The sequence below is a fragment of the Copadichromis virginalis genome, linkage group LG2 (genome assembly GCF_057382275.1).
Source record: "Copadichromis virginalis isolate Kocher_CV1m ecotype Utaka linkage group LG2, C_Virginalis_male_GT1.1, whole genome shotgun sequence".
In the NCBI taxonomy this organism is placed as follows: Eukaryota; Metazoa; Chordata; class Actinopteri; order Cichliformes; family Cichlidae; genus Copadichromis; species Copadichromis virginalis.
In genome coordinates, this window is record NC_140619.1 from 37188174 (window position 1) to 37208955 (window position 20782).

At 39.6% G+C, this 20782-nt stretch overlaps 1 protein-coding gene across 7 annotated transcripts in view; it reads right to left on the reverse strand.

Annotated features, from left to right (window-relative positions):
* Positions 1 to 20782, reverse strand: part of diaph2 (diaphanous-related formin 2) — a 373933-nt gene that overhangs the window by 266225 nt on the left and 86926 nt on the right. For all 7 annotated transcript variants that reach the window (XM_085433575.1, XM_085433570.1, XM_085433569.1 and 4 more), the window contains one exon: positions 3108 to 3247. In XM_085433575.1, coding sequence (XP_085289701.1) covers positions 3108 to 3247 — 140 coding nt within the window. The remainder of the gene's footprint in view (positions 1 to 3107; positions 3248 to 20782) is intronic.

Below are 20782 nucleotides of genomic sequence, written 5' to 3' on the forward strand. Positions count from 1 at the left end.
ATAATTAGCTGGGGAAATTTTGACAGAAAGAGAAGTGGAAAACATGGCAGTTGAAGAAAAAGAGAGTGGAAACAGAGAAGGCACTGGATGCTCCAGGCAATGCCATCTGTGGGTGGATCTGCAAAGGCTGCATGCCACACACCTGTGTGGGACTGCCTGGGAGATAAGGCCCTCAGCACAATGGCCCTGTGGCCACCTGTGCTGCCAAACAGGTGCGCAGCCTAGCCAATTAAACTATTAGACAAACACAGGCCTCTGGGAGCAAATTAGCAGCCTCCCCAAACATCAGAGGAAAAACAAAAAGCAATAGTAAGCACTGACAGTGAAGAACAACTACACTTTGATGGGGAGACTTCTATCTCGTTTTTGCATTTGTATTTATGTTAAAAGAAACAAAGTTTGGGTCGGTTTGTTGTCATTTAAAATGATCATTTATCTGTCATAAATGCAAAATGACGTTTGAAATTTACAGGAAGTAAGTAAGGAGACAGACTGGGAGGCATTTGCCTCACAGAAAGTCTTTTTGTTTCTTTATTTTTCAGTTTCTTATACACCAATATTTGCTTTAAGTTCGTCAATGATTGGTGACATGCCATTGACAATGATGAATTAATTACTTTTAATTGCGGTATCAATCCCTACACTGAAACAGCTCATGTTCCTCTCATGTTCAAAACATTCAAAGATTAAACTATTAGCAGATGATTTAAGTAATTATAAAAGGCTCAAATATGTTATTGAGGCTACGTTATCTCAAATGACAACAAAAAACACCATAAAAATTACCTAGTTGGTCACCAGTTGTTTTTATTTCGAGCCTTCTTAAAAAAAAGGGCTAATATCAAACGTTCTCCTCATTTTCATTTTGGCTCCTTTATGGTTATCAGCACGCTTGCTTGCCCAGAGCTCAGGATCAGAGGAGGAGATGCTGCACCATTGATGTTTGAGATCACAACGCTGAGTACAACACTGAGTATGGGCTGGATAAGTGGGATCTGCCACAACCAATTTAGTGGTTGTGGGAGCTCTTAATTCATATTTATATTTGAGAGGTACAAAAAAGAAGCAAATCTAAACAACAAAAAAAAGCTTTTTCTATCAGGCATGGCCTAAATACTGACATGCACTCCCTACTTTGGGCGTAAAAGATGCTAAAAAGATGCAAACATTGAAGACATCGAGGCAGATGGATGCCTGTGGAACAAATGGTGACCATTTCAAAAACACAACAACACAGTTTGCTTTTAAATGCGAAAAGAAGATAATCTGGATTGTTGACACTTTCCCAGAGTTTTTGTGAAGCAATACATTTTTGTTGTATTCCTTTCTGTTTGTACTGTTTAGTTGTACTGTGAAGTACAAGTACCATATATAAATAACAGTTAAATAATTTATTAAAATACACATATTTAAAAGCAGTCAAGTGCATCATTATTCTGAGGTGCAACTAAAAATCAAGCATGAACAGACTTCATGGTTATTTCCATTATATGCTAACATACAATCAAACTATACCAAAGGTTACATTAACATAGTGTGAGTGAAATGCAGAGTTCCTGTGTGTTGTGATCCATAACAATTAAGTACATATTAATTAGAGGAAACCTTATTCATGCTTCAAGAGTAAAATAATAAGAGCTGTAAAGACAGGCAGGGGACAACACTTGCACAGTCCTGCCCAGAATCACCATCCAAAGATGGGTCCCTGGGTAGGTCTAGTCATCCGTGGGAGGCAAGTTTTTCATAAAGCACGGGTCACTCATAAGCTGGTCAAAGGTTCAGCCGTTTTAAAAACACCCACAGGGCAAGCCTGGCCTCAGTTAGAACCCCTAGGCACCAGTTGGCCTTTCTAAGTGGAAAGGCTGACTCCCTACAGCTTGCTGCAGATTTCGGGCAGCGACTCCACAGAATGCAATCACTCTAGGGATAATTACTTAGCTATTAATTCATGTCGTTACATATTATATAAGGACTTGCATTTGTTTTAAGCTCAAACGGTTATATGTTAGTACATGACAGTGTGCATGTGTCACATAATCATTTTAGCCACCTGAATATTCTTGTGCTTAAAAATTCAAATGCATTTCAGGTGAATTCTTTAATCTCACAAGTTTGATGTGGAAGAAGAGAATTGCTGTCAATGTGTCCATTTCTGTATATAACTGGCTGTATTGAGCAGCTGTTGTGCACAATTTGAGCAATAGCATGTAACTATATTGCCTTTGCTTTCAAACTGGTTAATGCAGGGATGGAGCAGTAATGCCAGTAGTAGCACACAGATTAGATAAAAGCTCCTCTGAGGCTATGCTGCCAGGTCTGTTCTCTGTATGCAGGGTCAACATAAAAATGCTTCCACTTATACAGTGACCATTTACTTGCACCACTCATTGATTCACATTAGGAAACGGCTCCTGAACAGTGGGATGATAAATAATTTAGGCAATCTGCTGTCACTAAGCCTAAGTGTGTATTGCACCAGTGAGACTAAATTATGATTGAAGATCTCGTTTACAGGAGAGATGGTAGAATTTAGTTACCTACTATGGAAATGGCTAAGGGGGAAAGCCTTGTAACAAATGACCCAAAAGAAAAGCAAACAAGTGATACAGGTTCACACAGGATTAAAGAAAAAGTCCCCTTTTATGTTTGTTTTTGTTAGCTAAGAAGCAATTATTATAGCCAGATGTGCTCATTAGCAAAAGCTTGCTTTTTGAGATCAAAATCAGGAGTTTCCAATAACGAAACAAACTGGACTACAAATGCACAGACTGTGTGGGAAAATACAGGAAGTAAAATAGAAAGAACAGAAGAATAAGATCTTAAAAACCACACGATGAATGAACTACATGAGTTAAAATGATGCTTTTAAAGATCTATATGTTTTTTTATATAAGGACTAGAGGGAAAACTGTGGAGAAAGTGCATAATGTGTGGGGACAGTAATAGCTAAAATCATCAGAACAGCAATCCTTCACAGCAAAAATGTGTTTCCAATAATAAAAACTCTTTTAGAAATGTTTTTTGTGGGGGTGGGGTTCCTTATCATTCAGATTTTTGCCCGGGAACAAGACAGTTGGCAGAATGTGACAAAAGCTTCATTTACTAACCTGACGGGGTTACTAGTGAGAGACACTCGGAGGGATTCCAGGCAATTGAGCAGCTTTTCTTCTGTGATGCCAGAACGCAGTTCATGGACGTATTCTTGGGAAGAAAGGGTACACTCATGCTTACTGTTCCTCAGTCCACCCTGCAAACACAGTATCAGTGGGACAGTTATTAGAGATCAGCAGACCATACTATAACTCAACTTTTGGAACAATATCTCCCTAAATACACAGAAGCGAATGAAAAACTGCAGGTGAATAAAACCAAAAGAAGAATTTGTTGGTGTTAATCAAAAATCCCTTTTATCAGTGTGTTGTATGTAGTAATATGAGTGTGTGGGCTTTTTTTTTTACTTTTTCACATTAAAATCTCTTTTCATCTTTTTATTACATGATAATTATAATAATAACATTTGGCTCGGACATCTATGTTTTAGAAGAAGGAGAAGCTGCACCAGCCACTTTCCCTTTCCTAGTCAGCCAAGACTCTAATGATGGACTGTACTGACAGAGAGCCAAAAACAGGCTGCACATGCTCTCTGCAGCCACTCCTGCTTGAAGTAAATGGATTCTTGTGTTTAATCTCCACAGGGATCTGTTGCTACACTGATACTTACACAATGAGACTATTGGCATCTATTGGCAGCGATACACACATTTTCAGCACAACAGTGAAACACACTGACACTCGCTTTACATTCACTGTCTAAGCACACAGTGGAGTTAACATTGCACTATATCAGGGGTGCTCAATACGTCGATCGCGATCGACCAGTCGATCGCAAAGGTAGTATTGGTAGATCGCATGGCATTAAAAAAATAGATGCCAGCCTATCATCCATCCCGTCACTTGATTGATACAGGGAAGCCAGTCAGATGACAGCAGATTTTTTCTGACGCTTAGGTCGCTGCGCATGCGCAAACAGCGGCGCGAAGTGTAGTAAAATTGACAAGCTAGTCAGCGAGTTAACTCCAATTTTTAGCTCTCGGTTTTTTCTCTTAAACCTGGCCGTCAGCAGCTACTGTCCGGACTATGCATCCCTGGCTGATTCAATTCAGTGCAAGTCATCAGAGTAAACTCAGGTAATGACAAAAAATTTACATAGTTAATTGTGTTGTGAAATATTGGATATTGCGGTTATGCATGTATATACATTGTAGATATAAAGAATCCTCAATATATTTATAAATAAGTATATGTTTTGGATTTTTGTAGTGGGTAGATCATTTTGACTTGGTCATTTTATAAGTAGCTCACATGCGGAAAAAGTGTGAGCACCCCTGCACTATATATTGGACTACAGCGATCAATGAAAAACTGGACTATAAATGAAAAAGCTCCACATGCAAACTGAAGAATACAACACTAACCCTGCTTCTACTTGTAGTGCGAGCTCCGCAAACTAATTTAATTTACCAATTTCAGTTGTTCTGTTTTCATTGTTAATATGACCAAGGTACCATACAAATCACATGAAGAGACAATGCAGAATGTATGCCTACACCAGACTCGGAGGCAAAATCATATCCGCTGTGTTCATCCCTGGATTGCTGGTTTCCTACAATGTGAGATGTGCTAATAGCCAGTTTGGGAAGTAATAAGCTAACTCATTTATCTAGAGAAAAGAGAAGCTTGCTGATCTCCTGCAATGCACAGTGAACATGAAAGAAGCACATTTTTTGTTGCAAAAACCAGATGCAGTCTAAGAACAGCAAGCTACCGCTGATTCTGAGCTTTCAGTGTAAACTGAGCTCACAGACTGATTGACCGAATAATGGCACAGAATCTCTCATATGTATTAGATTCCGGAAAATGCTAAATCACATTCTGTAAATTACTTGAGTGATTCCTGCCAAAAGCAATTTCATTTCATTACCAGAAGAAATGTAATCACACATCGTAGCTTATATACTGTATCGGCTGTAAGAATATTAATGATGGATCTACAAATTCCAGTTGAAAAAGAAAAGTTTTGGGGTTTTTTTTTGTTCAAATGCATGAACCATTCTTCTTTTGTACTGTTAATCTCTTATTTTTCTTTAAAAAATAATCAACTCTCCTGTGTGACTCTGTCTTTGTGACTGAAAATATGACTTATCATTAGCTTAAGTATTAAAACTTCTACATACAGGAATCCTAATCGGTAATTATACTCTGGAATCTAAATATTGCAAACATTAACAACCATACGCCTCTTTCCTTAAAAATTCTAAAATGTTGACAGCCAGAGAAAAGCTACAATAGTAACTGTAAGAAGCAAATGATAAAACCACATATATAGAAATGCAAAATGTAATAGATTTTTATTCAATTTGAAGTAGAGAGACAGATACTCCAAACTCTCAACGAGCAAAATGAGAAATACAAACCTTGAAATAGATTTCAAGGTTGAAGCCTGACAGTGATGTAAAACTGTTTCATAGAAATTACATAACAATTACACTTTCCTGGCAGTTAAGGTACTTCAAAGAACATATGTATTTTTAATCCTTGAGTGGTAGAGCTTATGTTTTTGAAATCAGTTCTCAAAGAAAAGTTCATATCATTTATGTCTAACTCGATGAACCTTTAACTCAATAACTCAGTGTGCATCCGCGTGCGCGTGTTGTTAGACTTATAATTGAATGACTCTTTATTAAATTTGATATGCACAGAGTTCAAGTAATTAGCATTTTCAATCACAATGTAATAATCTTCATTGTTTCACTAAAAATATTCAGAAGCCACAGTGTATCCCTAAAAGAGTAGCTGATAAAAAGCACTCTGAATTAATATTGTGATATGAATCAGTTAATTCAGACATGGTAACAAATTATTATTTAGGGACAGCGGTTAGCTGTTTCTACTTTTACTCTTTTAAAAAGCTAAAAAATGAAAAATAACATGGCTTAAGAGAATGACAACAGATGGGGTCCTGACGTGTTCAAACAGGCACAGCAAGAACATACAAACTACTACAATTCACTTCAAATGCAGAACCTTCTGGCTGTGAGGCACCAGTCCAACCACTGTATCACCGAGCTGTGGTTGAGTGTCTGAGTACCTTTTTAATTCCAAATGTTACATTTAGGCTTTTATTTTAGATGAAATAACAATTGATCCATACCAGTTAAGATGTTTATGTCTTGATCTCGACTCTATCTGAAAAGGAACTGGACCGATGAGCTACTAGACATACTGCCTTTACTGGTACGCTTAAGTGTTCATTAATTGAAAATACTTACTTTTCTGATGAGCCTCAAAGATGTATTTTTCTCTATCAAGTAGATAAGAAAAAGACTGGATCTAGAGTATTCATTACCCAATACAGCCTGGACAAGGATCTTCCATAGTAAATGGACCTAAGTCATTAAAACTATTGATTAAGATGGCGCATTACCATTAAGTGTCAGATCCAATCATGCTAAGCATGCACAAGCAGCATATAAGCTATTTAAAAGCTACTTCCCCTAAAAAAGTAGAAGAAAAATAATTAGATTTAGATTATCAGAATGAGCATTGTTGAGAGTTGGTGTAATATGCTGTTTATCCCCTGAAAAAGCAGAATCACAGCAGTCAGATAACCAAACCTTTTGTTTCTGTACAGAAGGACAGAGTGTTGAAAACACACTGCTGTCTGCAGCGATTCAGTTTTGACAACAACAAAAGCTAAAGCAGCTCAGTTGGGTAGATAGTGGAGAGGTCATGTCAGAACTTTGCTCAGTAAAGTTTGGAAAATAATGCCTGGTGAGTGTTAAAAATCACATTAGTGCACTTCACCTAAATCTGAAGACCAAATACCCGCAAATTGGCAAAAGCTTGATGTTGGTTGTTGTAGAGCTTGATGAAATGGAAAGGAATGGACTGGCATTTACAAACTGCTTTTCTAGTCTTACTGATCACTGAAAGCATTAAGCCACATTCACCTTTTCACACATTTATACAGCACCCTTGTTTACGCCCTTAAGTTCTTTACCTTTCCTCCATAGGCAATTTGGAATAACAAGCAATACAACTGACCAAAAGTCTTTTTACAGCAGGAGTTAGATAGATTACCCAGAGGATAGTAAGCAAGACCAGATTCAAATTCAGAGGCTTCCAGCTTCACCATATCATGGTTCAGTAACTGAACAGTTTTGATAAGAAACTCTTACAAACTTGAGAAAAAGTTTATTTGACAAATTCAGACTTTCATAGATGTGACATCCTTAAATACCTCCACTTTTGAGCAAAGTAATCAAAGCCATAATAATATAAAAGTTTATCAAAACATTGCAGGAAAAACCACTGCATACTGTTAGAGGGAAAAAATATATAAATGTAATGCTGCTTAAACTGGCGTTTTATTTTTGGATACAACTGATTAAGAGACACGATTTGCAGAAAAATACTTCCTCAGCATTGGGCAGTGAGAGGCAAGTGCATCACCCACTTTTTATTAATCTTCTTACCCCTCAATAGTTCCCAGCAAGCATACCGCTATATCCAGAAACACTAGAGCTCTGGTTTCACCACAGGCTCTGACCTCTGGAAACCAAAGACACTGACCATAAACTGTTTTTTCATGACCCTAGCCCAAATCAATAGAATCCTTTGGGATAATATCAACATTACACTCCCATACTGGCAGCAGAGAAACAATCTGAGGAGCAGGAGGGGGGATTACCTGCTGACTACTGGGTAATAGAGTTTTCCTCCCATCAGGTTCTCAAAAAATGGTCAACAGCACAAAACTGTCAAAAACAGTCCGTACAGAAAGGAAGCAATGGAGGGATGGGAGATGGTGTGTGATGCAGCAGTAAGACATGAAAAGTCAAAGAAGCAGGGGGTATGAGAGGGATAAGAAAAACTAGGGAAGAGATACAAAAAGAGAGTACGGGGAGAAAGGGCAGGGCAGAAAGATAGAACAACTCTAGAGGACAGACACAGCCTTTTGACCACAGCCTAGAGCCTCATCTCCTGCCGCTTATTGAATCCCCTATTTGTCGATAACAGTATTTCCTGCCAAAGAAAATAGTGCTGGGAGCAATTACTTCACCGAGCCTGTCAATTTCATTTTGGGGGGTTAGGGGAGCATTGAGGCTCATTCCCTCCTCCTCTATCACCTCTGTCTACCTTTCTGTATGCCACGGGGAGTGACTGAGTGCAGTGCCTTCTATCGAGGGCAGGGCAGGGAGACAATGCCAAGGCGCCTGCACCTCCACATGTCATCTTCACCTGTAATGAGCTTATAACAAGCTGGCAGCTTCTTCAGTGCCCAGTGCTCAACACACTCAGGCAGACTGATAGATACATTATTCAGCTTCTTTGTCAGCTTACTGGAAAACCACATAAGCAGTAACATGTCTCGCCTGGAAGTTAGTGCTAGGAGATAGCTTCCAGGCCAGACATGCCTCTGTCATTCAGTCTGCTGCGCGACCTCTCTATCTTTCTCACACATATGCACATATGCACAACAGGGTTTTGTGTATGGCTCAGAATGGGCCTTTGGGCAGTAAGCTTGATCATTCTGTACAAAGGCAATGCCTTTGTTACCTTATTTGACAAAAATGATGTCTTTTTCTGGCGTTTCTGATGATTTGATGAACTAAAATATGTATTATGAAATGTCATAAAACATACCATCTACCAAAACAACTTGGGAGAAGTACACATGCTCTTACCTAACTGGAACAGCTGTTATTTAGATAAAAGGACGATGATGGTACAATCACACAAAAACCTTAAAATAATCATGTTTGGAGACTTCTTCAAATACTACTTCTTTTACTGTTTAGAAAGAAATCGACATACTTACAACATAAGTCTATCGTATACTCTTCATTATTTCCTTTTAACAGCATTATCATCATTTTGTGAACTGATCTTTGGCCCTCATAACCAGGGGTTAGAGCATTCTGACACCTTTGATTAAGGAAGAATTAAATCTGATAGCCACGTTAATACATAATAATATCAAAGCAAGTTCATTTTTCATGTGCTACAGCCTGGAGATTTTGCCAGCTGGTGCCACAGAGATACACACTCAACAAATCAGAAAGTAATGTCACCCCGTGGACGCACCTGCACACGTTAAACACATGCCTGCCATGCGTTCATGCGTGCAGATATCAATAAAGTTGCGGTCATGGTACTTTAGCATCTATCTAGTGCCACAGAAGGGAAGAACATAAATGGAGCTGCTTTTTTTTTTTTTTTTTTGAAGTGACAGGTAATTTCAAATGTAGATTACTTTTCTACAGGCTGGCACACAATCTGTCTGCCAGCTACTGTTACAGTTGGTGCGTTTGAAGACAAACGCTTAATGTGTGATAACCTCCTTGTCAGAAAGAAAGAAAGATTCAAAAGATGCAAGAAGGAAGGACAGGAGAAGGAGATGATTAGTTTGAAATGTGAGGACTTTTCAAAAAGCAAAACTGGATGAAATAAGAATTTAAAGCGTGGATGCAATGTCCAAAATGATAATAGATTTTTAATGATCACTACAAGATAAGTTCACAAAGTAGCCTATGGAGTTCATATTGTCAAATATCTTTGACAAAAACAGATTATCATTCAATTTGTTGCCAAAGATTGTGGGAGTATTTTTTCAATGCAATCTTTACCCCTTACTATTAACCACTCATCGCCCATTCCCATCCAACCACACTCACCCTACTGACACATCATGATGCAGCCATGACCACAAAATAACACAAGACGATGCAAATCAAAGGAATAAATAAAGAGAAACCCACAACAAACCAAGGAGTTACAAAGAATAAAGTAAAGAAAGAATAAATACATATAAATATATCTAATTCCATTTAGCCATTTTGGAAAGTTGAGGGTTTCGCATGATTAACTCTAGCTGAGGATGATTCTAGCTACAAAAGATCCAACAAGATGCATAACAAGTGTTTCACTGACAGGTCATGTGGTGGAAGCCACCTCTGAATAGAGCTGGGCGATAGAACGATAACGATATGTATCGCGATATAACTTTTACTCGATAGAGAAATTAAGCTATCGCGATAGACCTCGCCGCTCTTGTCCTCTTTTTTTTTTTTAAAAAGGTCAGCCAATCCAAATTAAGTAGCGCAGAGCCGAACCAATCACAGCCGCAGCGTCACGTCGCGTGACTTGTTACGTACAGCACAAGTGCCAAGCCGCACGTGTGTTTGTTTGGGAAGCAGCCAGCGGGTAATGGAGCCAGCGCATAATGGAGGAAATGAGTGTGCCGACTAGAAAAATCAACCGAGCGTGACCGAAGAGAAAACAGATGATGGTTCCAATGCCGGAGAGATTGTCGAACGGAAGAGCCATAGAAGTTCCGTAGTGTGAAGGTATTTCGGCTATTTCAAGTCTGACAAAAAACAGAGTAGCGTGCACTGTAAATTGTGCCGAAAGCAAGTCTGGAAATACAATAAACTGGTGCATGCGTCACACTGTGCGCCACGTTATTGTTTCGGTGAAATGAATTTCTACAATACTGTTAATTGTACTCTCTGCAGTGTTTAAATGCTTACATATACACACAGTTACTGTCCCTCCACACTTACGACTCGGTTCTGCTTCTATGCCCCAGCTTTGTTTACTTTTTCCCACCGAGGCTTCTAGACTTCTGATTGGCCAACATTTCGGCACGGTTAGGAATCTAGCGCCACCTGCTGCTTTGGCATGTTCATAGCAGCGTTTTCCTTCATTTCTGCCTTTATGTGTGGACGGGATTATTTTTTAAAACGAAAACGGAAAATCTCCGTTTTCAAAAATACCCGTGTACGTGTGGACGTAGCCTCAGTCTCTGACTGGAAGCGCTAATTCGTCATTCGGCTTTTGTCAGACTAAAGTAACTGTTAAAACTGTTTGAAAAGCTCAGCTATACAACAAGGAGAGATTGAGAATTTCCTTTTAGTTCTCAGTTTATTTGATATTGACAAAAGTTAGTCAGTTTTGTCTGTTCTTCTGTAAAACAAACTAAGATTTATTTTTAGAATTAATATTTTGTTTCTAAGTGGAATTGACAATTTAGTCTGTTTCGTTTGTTCTATTTTGAAACTTAAACGCTTTAGCGGCTGCCTTTTGTGTAGTTTGCAATATTTGCCTTTATTTATCTGAAAAAGTCTTATGTTCCTTAAGTACATCTACCCTGTTGAACTTATTATGGGAAATAAATATTTAAATAAAAACAAGCTGCTGATTATTTCACATTTTACTTGTGAGCAACGGCACATTTAAATCTTACAAATATAGTTATTTGGCTTATATCGTGATATATATCGTTATCGTCTGAAATGAAAAAAACATATCGTGATATGAAAAAATCTCATATCGCCCAGCTCTACCTCTGAACCACCAGTGTTTTGGCAGCGGTTATGCCTGGCAATCATAATTTTTCGCTATTATTGAAAACCTGGAGTCATCTAATAGAAGATGTAATACTGAATCAACAGATCAACAGTAAAATTAGTATTTGTCAGCACTGACAGGATGTGCATTGCTTTGCACCAAAACGAGAACACTTCAGAACATTCCCACAAAGAGCGCTTTAAAGTTCCCACAGTAGCAGATAAGCAAAATGTACAACAGGGCGATCGTGGCTCAAGAGTTGGCAGTTCGTCTTGTAATCGGAAAGTCTCGGTCGTTGTGTCCTTGGGCAAGACGCTTCACCTACCGCCTACTGGTGGCAGCCTCGCTTCTGTCAGTCTGCCCCAGGCTACAACTGTAGCTTGCCTCCACCAGTGTGTGACTGGGTGTGTAAAGTGCTTTGGGGGACTAGTAAAAGCGCTATACAAATACAAATACATTTACAATATGGGTGCGTGAGATTATTTTAAAGAAATGCAGAATAACTAGATAGACCTGTGTTACACATTAAGGCTATTCTGAAGTGGACCAGGGCAGGTCTAAATCAAAACATAATAAAGCATATGGTCCCCACTCTAACCTCCAAAAATCAAGACATCAATCACAAAAAACAAAGAAAGAAAGAGAGGGAAAAAACAATTAGTGCTTCTTTATGTCTAATAAATGAAAATTACTAGCACATCCTACTGCTCTATGTAAAAATAATACAATAATAAAGATAGAATCTGAGCAATTAGTGCATATGAAGCAGCACGACAGCTATGTTATAACTTAATTTCCTGTTCATTAGGAGTTGATAAATTAGTTGTATTAGTTATAGAGAAAAGATACCACAAGAATGGATACACAGTCTACCGACAGGTAGAAAAAGTGTCCCATGTCTCACCTTTTTTTCTTATAATATAAACATGACCTATGAATAATGCTGATGACTCAACCGCCAAAGAAAATAAGTTCTAACAAAACAATCGCAAAGTGACCAGTGTGGAAGATTCTGCACTTAATAAATGAGAAATTCAACATTTAACACAATCTAAAGTTTGGCATGTGAGTGTGACAGCAGTCACAGTAAAGGTCAACAGGAACACGGATCAGTTGAGATGCTGGTTGGCTGGACAATGACTTTTCCCTAGCCCTACTTAAAGGACAGAGTTCTGGTGCCGACAGATAAGACATTTCATCTAGCCACCAGGGCGCAGGGCTCCCAGCACAGTGGGGGATTTCCCCCCAGACCATGTGGCCAAGTATTTCATCTCTTCCTCTCATCGTCCATCTACAATTCTGCCTTTTTTTTCCTCTTCCCATATTTATTCTTTTCCCTTGCTATCTTACTCCATCCAAAGTCAGGTGTTTTTTGAAACGTGGGTAAAAGCTACAAAGAAATATGTGTTTATCTGTACACACCAGGGGCTTTTCTCCTCTTTTATTTATTTTCACTCTCCATCTTCTGCCTGTTGTGGTCAGAAAACAAAATCAGGCAGCTTTATTCTCCTACGTCTGGGCAACTACAACCTGGTGATAACACGGACACAATTAGGCCTACAACATTCTTTCAATAATCAAGTCAATAGCTTGTCTTTGTGTCTAATATCTTTGTGTCCAGACAAGACAAGTTCACTACAAAACAGTAGCAGACTGAGAAGAAACAGAAAACACAAGAAGAAAAAAGCAACAATGCAGTATTGGGTTGGTTAAAAAAAGCATTGCAGAGTTTATTTATTAAACTCTGGTCTGTAGCCAAGGCATCGAGGTGTTTCTGCATTTCTGTGCTGATCACCACAGTCTAGAGTAGAGCAGGGCGATATGACCAGAAATATTTATCACGATATACATTTGAAAATGTGCGGTAATGATGTAACTGACGATATAATTGACACGAGACAAAATACTTTACAACTCCACAACTTTATTAGTTAAAAAACATCAATGTATTTTCACTTAAACAAGCAGATGTTTTTGCATTAAAGTTATATAAAATGTAACAGTGCAAAATCCTCGCTGAAAGTTTAACCAAAAGGCATTTCCAGTGGAAAGTGGCCAAAATATCCTCAGCACAACCATGTATAATAGCCACAAAACTTAAAAAGAGGTTATACACACACAATACGGTAACATTATGTTGAAGCACAGTACGTATCACTCCGCGAGGCTCCGCCTACGATAGCCGTAATGCTCCGACAATCCATCGAGCGGTGCGGCTTCGTAGCTTAGCAAAGTCGTACTGAAACATTTGAGAGATTTTCCAGCGCCGTGCACATAAAATCGTCTCGAGGTCAGTAAACACAACCAGAGTTCATACATAAGGCACACGGGATTATAAGGGGCTCTGTCGACTTTCAGAAAAATCAAAGGATTGATTTTAAGTGCGCCGTATTTTCCAAACAACACGGTAATAACGACGGCCCGCTAGCATGCGCTACCAAAAATAGTGCTTTGTTGTGTATCTGAGGGACGAAAGCTAAACCAGTTCCACACCACTGAAGCTGCAGCATTTTTACAAACCAGTTCTGGTTCATCGTTTCATTCAACGATCCGCTTTCGCCCTTCTCATTCTGCGTCGCCGCCATGCTTTTTCCGCCATGTGCGTATGTAAACAAAAGCATTTCATTTTCCTATCGTTGCCCAACATTACACCGGTATTACCGTGGTATCATATGGCCCAGCCCTAGTCTAGAGGATGAGCCCACAAAGGCAGAAGCAACAATAACTCCACCCCCTCTTTTTTCCTTTAACACAAAGATGCCCACAATAGTTTGGCAAAGTAATTCAATTACTTATGGTTTGCTGCTTCTATATTTTTATGAGGTAGGGCTTGCTTTCTATGAATACACTGAAAGGTCAGATATAAAAAATGTATATACATTAAACCATTCAACCATAGGGCTGAATACACATTTATATTAGAGCTCTAGAGTTTTTCCATTATTATTAAAGAAAGGACTTTTTTTTATATACGAGCCTTTATTTTCCAAACAAGATGCTCTGATGCTTACAGAAAAACCCTGACATATCTTTAGATATCAGCACACCATATAGGAATAGGCACACGTGAATGAAAGGTTTCTACCAGGAACTATATCACAAATAATAAAATCATTTATCGAAAGCTCTATGTGTGGGGTTTTTGTGGTTTCTGGCGGGGTTTTGTTGCAGGGGAGTTTCTTTGAAGGTGCTGCTGCAACAACAATTATGAAGTTTCCATCCTGTAGCACTTATGTTGCAACCTTTCACCACATAAACTTTGCCAAAGTTAAACTAGAAGTCTTTGGTGTAGGCTAACCTATTTTTGAGACTTCCACCTTGACCTTTGCTATAGTAACAAGGGTGACTGCGATCACCTTTTTAAGTGGCTCACCTCCTTCCTTTGTCTTTCACACTTTTACCCTTCGCTTGACCCACACCAGACAGCTCAGGTTTTGGAGAAACCACACACAAGTATGTTGATCCTGCTGGCTGTGCTCCTGATACAAACAAGGTGAGGGCGAAAAATAAGCGACGTCAGCAAACTCTGGGCTTTCACCTGAAGCTCAAATTTGACCTGCAATATGACAACTTTCATCTACGGTAACTGAAGCGAAATGTTGCCCAAAAATATTCTGTTGAGGAACGCTGGATTCCTAATCATCACTTGACACCAGGGGGCAAAGCAGTGATCATCAGTTAAACTCAAACCAAAGTGTACTACTGGCTAAATGAAAAGGAAAATCCAGAAGCTACTCATTAAAAGTCTATGCAAATAATAGCAAGCGAGTGAACCACTGTAACCTTTTGAACTGTGGAAACTTGAAGATGAAATTTAAATGTCTGCATGTGAATAAGAAAAAGAAATCAATGAAACACGATCAGGGGGAAAACTCAAGCACAGAGCAATCTTCATATTTAAAGCGAATAAATTACACACTTAAGAGCTCAATTAAAAAATTTGTCAATAAAGGAAAAAATGCGCACATGCCCGATCATGTAATTTTGTATTTTTTGTATTTTTGCAAGAACCATTTACTTACACTTTATACCTTAAACTACTGTCAAAAGAAGATGCCTTGCACACTCCTGTACATACACGTGATGCAACTCTTATACCATACACCATGCTTTGGTCAGATATCATCATATGGATGATATGATGATGATTTAATAGTTTTTAGCTTAATTTCTTTGAAAGTTTAATTACTTTGATTTAAGCTCACACCAGTGTGGTCCTTACTGTCTGTGCAGTCTCCAAATAAATTGTGTTCTTTGTTAACCGTTTGAATTGGTGCAAGTAATTGTGAAGGCTGTAACATAACTTCCCCCACTGGGGAATTAGTGGGAAGTTTATGGCTACAGAAACGGGTATGGTTTTGGAGCGCCTACATGATCCTCTGTTTTAGGTCCTGGAACCTTAATGTCTGTAACTCCTTCGATCAGAACTTTGGCCTTAGCCTACTGATTTTCTGTAGCTGTACTGTAACAACTTTAACATCCCAATGCACATATATACACAGCCATATGCACAGTGGGCGTTCGTTTCAAAAATGTACCCAAATTTTACTCTGTTAACTTCAGCTCTCTCTCCTTTTTTTTTTTTTTTTAAACACAGCACTGCTTTTTGAATTTTTTTTATTTATAATTAACTAAAGGCCACTGACGCCACAGTTAATTAATGCCTGACAAGTAGGACCGCTGGAAAGCTTGTAACACAAATTTTGAGCTTTTTTTTTTGCATGTCTGTGTGTTCTTGTGTGTATGCACACTTACATTAATATGGTTCTGCTCACACAATAGTGTGTGCATGCTTGAGAGCCTGTGTTTGCACACGTACGTTTGTTGGGTTATGTTTGTGTGTGGTGCAGAATATTCCCCTAAGCAGTTCTCCCTGTGCTTTGCAGGGCTCAACGCCTGCACTGAATTTCAATGACACTTCTATGAAGATAGGAGCAGATGTCAGCCAGCTCACTGAAAGTCAGGTAGAAGAGAGTGAGAAAAGTAGAGGGAGTAAAATTGAATACATACTAGACAGAGAGGGCAGTCTTAAGTTGCGCATCTACTTGTAGCAGTGTAGTACACGAAAGACGTGATTTCTTTTTACATGAAAAACAAGCAAAATGTGAGAATAAACTCAGTTATCAACATGTTATTTAGTCTTTTCTACATTATCTGGATGATTCCTGTTTAAGTTTTCCCATTATTTATCATAATAAGGGAATTGTTTGATGGCTAAAAGAGCATTTGGCTTTGCAGGTTTCTTCCTTTTGGACAATGGCCTCATAGTACCACAAGTGCCACATCTACCAGTCCAAAATACACTCAACAAAAATATAAACGCAACACCTTTGTTACTGCTCCCATTCCCCATGGGATGGACGTAGAGACCTAAAATTCATTCCAGATACACAATATAACCATCCCTCCCAAACAGTGGTCACAAATCAGTCCAAATGTGTGGTAGTGGGCACATCTGCTATATTGAGATAATCCATCCCACCTCACAGGTGTGCCACATCAGGATGCTGATCTGACATCATGAGTAGTGCACAGGTGTACCTCAGACTGCCCACAACAAAAGGCCACCCTGGAATGTGCAGTTTTGTCTCACAGCAAAATGCCACAGATGCCACAAGCAATGAGGGAGCGTGCAATTGGCATGCTGACAGCAGGAATGTCAACCAGATCTGTCGCCCGTCCATTGAATGTTCATTTCTCAACCATAAGCCGTCTCCACAGGCGTTTCAGAGAATATGGCAGCACATCCAACCGGCCTCACAACCGCAGACCTCGTGTAACCACACCAGCCCAGGACCTCCACATCCAGCAGGTTCACCTCCAAGATCGTCTGAGACCAGCCACCCAGACAGCTGCTGGAACAATTGGTTTGCACAACCAAACAATTTCTGCACAAACTGTCAGAAACCGTCTCAAGGACGCTCAACTGCATGCCCGTCGTCCTCATCGGGGTCTTGACCTGACTCCAGCTCGTCGCCGTAACAGACTTGTGTGGGCAAATGCTCACATTCGATGGCGTCTGGCACGTTGGAGAGGTGTGCGCTTCACGGATGAATCATGGTTCACATTGTTCAGGGCAGATGGCAGCTGAGAATGTCCCAGTTCTTGCATGGCCAGCATACTCACCGGACATGTCACCCATTGAGCATGTTCGGGATGTGCTTGACCGGCGTATACGACAGCGTGTACCAGTTCCCACGAATATCCAACAACCTCGCACAGCCATTGAAGTGGAGTGGACCAACATTCCACAGGCCACAATTGACAATCTGATAGACTCCATGCGACGATGTGTTGCACTGCATGAGGCAAATGGTGGTCACACCAGATACTGACCGGTTCTGGGTCCCCAGACCTCCAATAGCGCAAAAAACTGCACATTCCAGGGTGGCCTTTTGTTGTGGGCAGTCTGAGGTACACCTGTGCACTACTCATGATGTCAGATCAGCATCCTGATGTGGCACACCTGTGAGGTGGGATGGATTATCTCAATATAGCAGATGTGCCCACTACCACACATTTGGACTGATTTGTGACCACTGTTTGGGAGGGATGGTTATATTGTGTATCTGGAATGAATTTTAGGTCTCTACGTCCATCCCATGGGGAATGGGAGCAGTAACAAAGGTGTTGCGTTTATATTTTTGTTGAGTGTATAATTAGATACACAATATTTGCATTTCATAAAATCTAAAAATTCTAAATCTGTTTGTGAGTAATGTAAAAACTATTGGAAAAATCTGGAAAAACTGTGACTGGACCTAAACTTGCTAATAAACATTACAGCTAGAAGCTATAGCTTCTGCACAGTTTTACTTGAAATAGCAAGAAATGATGTGCTTGATCCATTTACATTCTCATTGCAATGCATTATATATGCTTGTGAGCTTTTTTCCCTAATCCGCCTAAGTTGTCCAGCTACTGAGCGAATGTTAACAAAAGGTGATGAAATGGATAAAAGACAACTGATGGACTGGGTTTTGTGAGTTGAAATTCCATCAATAAGATCATTACAGAGACTTATGGATTTTTTTCTCCATTAGCTCAAACTAAAAATAAGCCCTTGCAGTGACTCACCCACACTGCTTTCAAGATAATGTACTACACTCCAGCCACTCACCAATCAATTCAAGGTCAGCAGGTGGCTCAATATTGTCCCAAAAGTTTCCCGAAAGCACGAAGACGCGGGGTATTTTGCATGTAGATGAGGTGACAAAGTGGACAAATTTCCACAGTTAATGACAAAAATAATGACAGGAAGAAAAAACCTTGAAAGATGCAATAAGCCTTCTTGTCATTTGTTTCCCACTCATGTGCTCCCACTGTTGTGGCGGATGGGGTTAACAACTGAGCAGTTAAGCAGCTAAAGTCACACAGGATCTAATTTAGGTTTTCACTGTTGTCTCTGCTGCATTGATTGCAATGTGAAGGCCTAATGAACTCTGTACTTTGTGCTCTTGTATCTAGCTCTGGGACCTCGGGTGTGAAGCCAAGAGCTGCAACTACTGACTAAAAGTTTGGAAAAGGACTACAAAAAAAGTCTGAAGGAAGAGAAACAACGCTGACACTATTAATAAATGAGAAGGAGCACTGATGCTGGTTTCCAATGTGTGACCTGTTTAACACACCTCTGTCCTTTTTCGATGATCCTCTCCATAAGGGACTAATCTCGATAAATCATACATAGGACAAGCACAATATGGGGGCAAAAGGTCCACGTTAGTGTGATATTCATCTTTTCTCCAATGCTTTCCGAAGAGATTCAGCTGAATAACAACCCCAGTTCTAAGAATAAACAACACTTCAATTACCTTTTGTTCACTTCAAAAGTTGCAAGAGATTATGTGTGTAGACACAACGTGAGGCAACAGATCATCAGCAAAACATTCATCCGGAGAGAGAAGTGGGTTTAAGGTGTCTAGCCATTATGAGGATGCATGACTAAGCCTGAAAGCTAATAGAGAGCTACAAAGCAAGCAATAAGAACCAGACAAGCCACAGAGCATTGTTTTACCTCACATGATTTGGACCTGAGAAGTTTATATAGAGCTTAAAGAATGATAATAAATATTTCTAATACACTCGGGCATGTATGCTGACTCACAAAGGGTCACTCTGTAATCCAGCAATAGTACACACACACATAGGCAGAGACCAGAGACTATGAAATGTTGTATTACTGTATTTGCTGAGGTATGTGTAACAGTGCAGACTGCCTGGTTCCAGCTTAGTTTCTCTCATGTTAGTGAGTGTAGTTTTGCTTTGGCCTTTTACCGCCTGCTGTTGGCCTTTTGTGTCTTTGTCACTGTGTGAAATTAATCAAGCTCTGCCGGCTTGGCCTTAGCCCTACGCTTCTGCTACTGATGGGTGCCAGACTGGTGATCCAAACCTCTGGATCACTCAAAGTTCACAGTCTTGTGTTTTACTGGTGCTATAGACTTGCCCACATTCATCTACACAGCTTGTGTGAAACAAAAGAAAAAGTTTACACAATAAAATCCTAATTGCATATACAAAGTGGGGGCCTCCATCTCACTCCCTAACTCTGAATGAGAAATAAGGATGTACTACGTTTTATGCAGCTTGTACTAAGTAAAGGTTGATGGGTCTATCTTGATTAACTTAACACATGCATACCCGTGCGTAATCTCTGCTACTGAAATATTCTGCATTCTTATCAGCAAAGCACACAAAACCCACAGACCATCATTTTCTAGTCATTTCTCCAACCTGAGAACAAACTTTCAAGAATGTACAATAAATAAAAGAGAGGGAGAAAATAGGCAGAATGAATGGGACAAAAAACTGGGCACAGGTAAAAATGATTTGGCAGGGACATTAATGATGTCCAATCCCTACACAGGTTCAGTGGGCAGATTATGATGGAGGGGACAAGCATGATTTATGACAATGACAGTCCTAGGAGAATGGAGATGGGCCTTGCCAGAAGCAGAGTGGGAGGTATGCAAGTGTGTTTGTATTTGTGTTAATGTTTGTGTTTGCAGTGCTGACCCTAAACTTGGACGGATTTAAAATGGGAACAGACTGAGCTCTGACCAGGTAAACACAGGAATGTACACACCAAAAAAAACCAAGCAAAAAAAACAACAACAAAACACCAAAAATAACACATGCACTCAAACTGACAAAGCAAGAAAAAAGCTCGGCATTTTCCAAACCTCGAAGCAGTGGGTTGGGTACGTCGGATTCAGCTTTGATCTCCCTCTCATGTCTGCATTGGGGTTGTATCATCTCTAATAACCACAGATACATTTCCTCTCCCCTTCCCTGTTAGCTAGATAAATAGGATTTCAAATTGTCTGGTGCTACCCCATCAGAAGAAAAACATGATCTATGAAATATCTTCCCA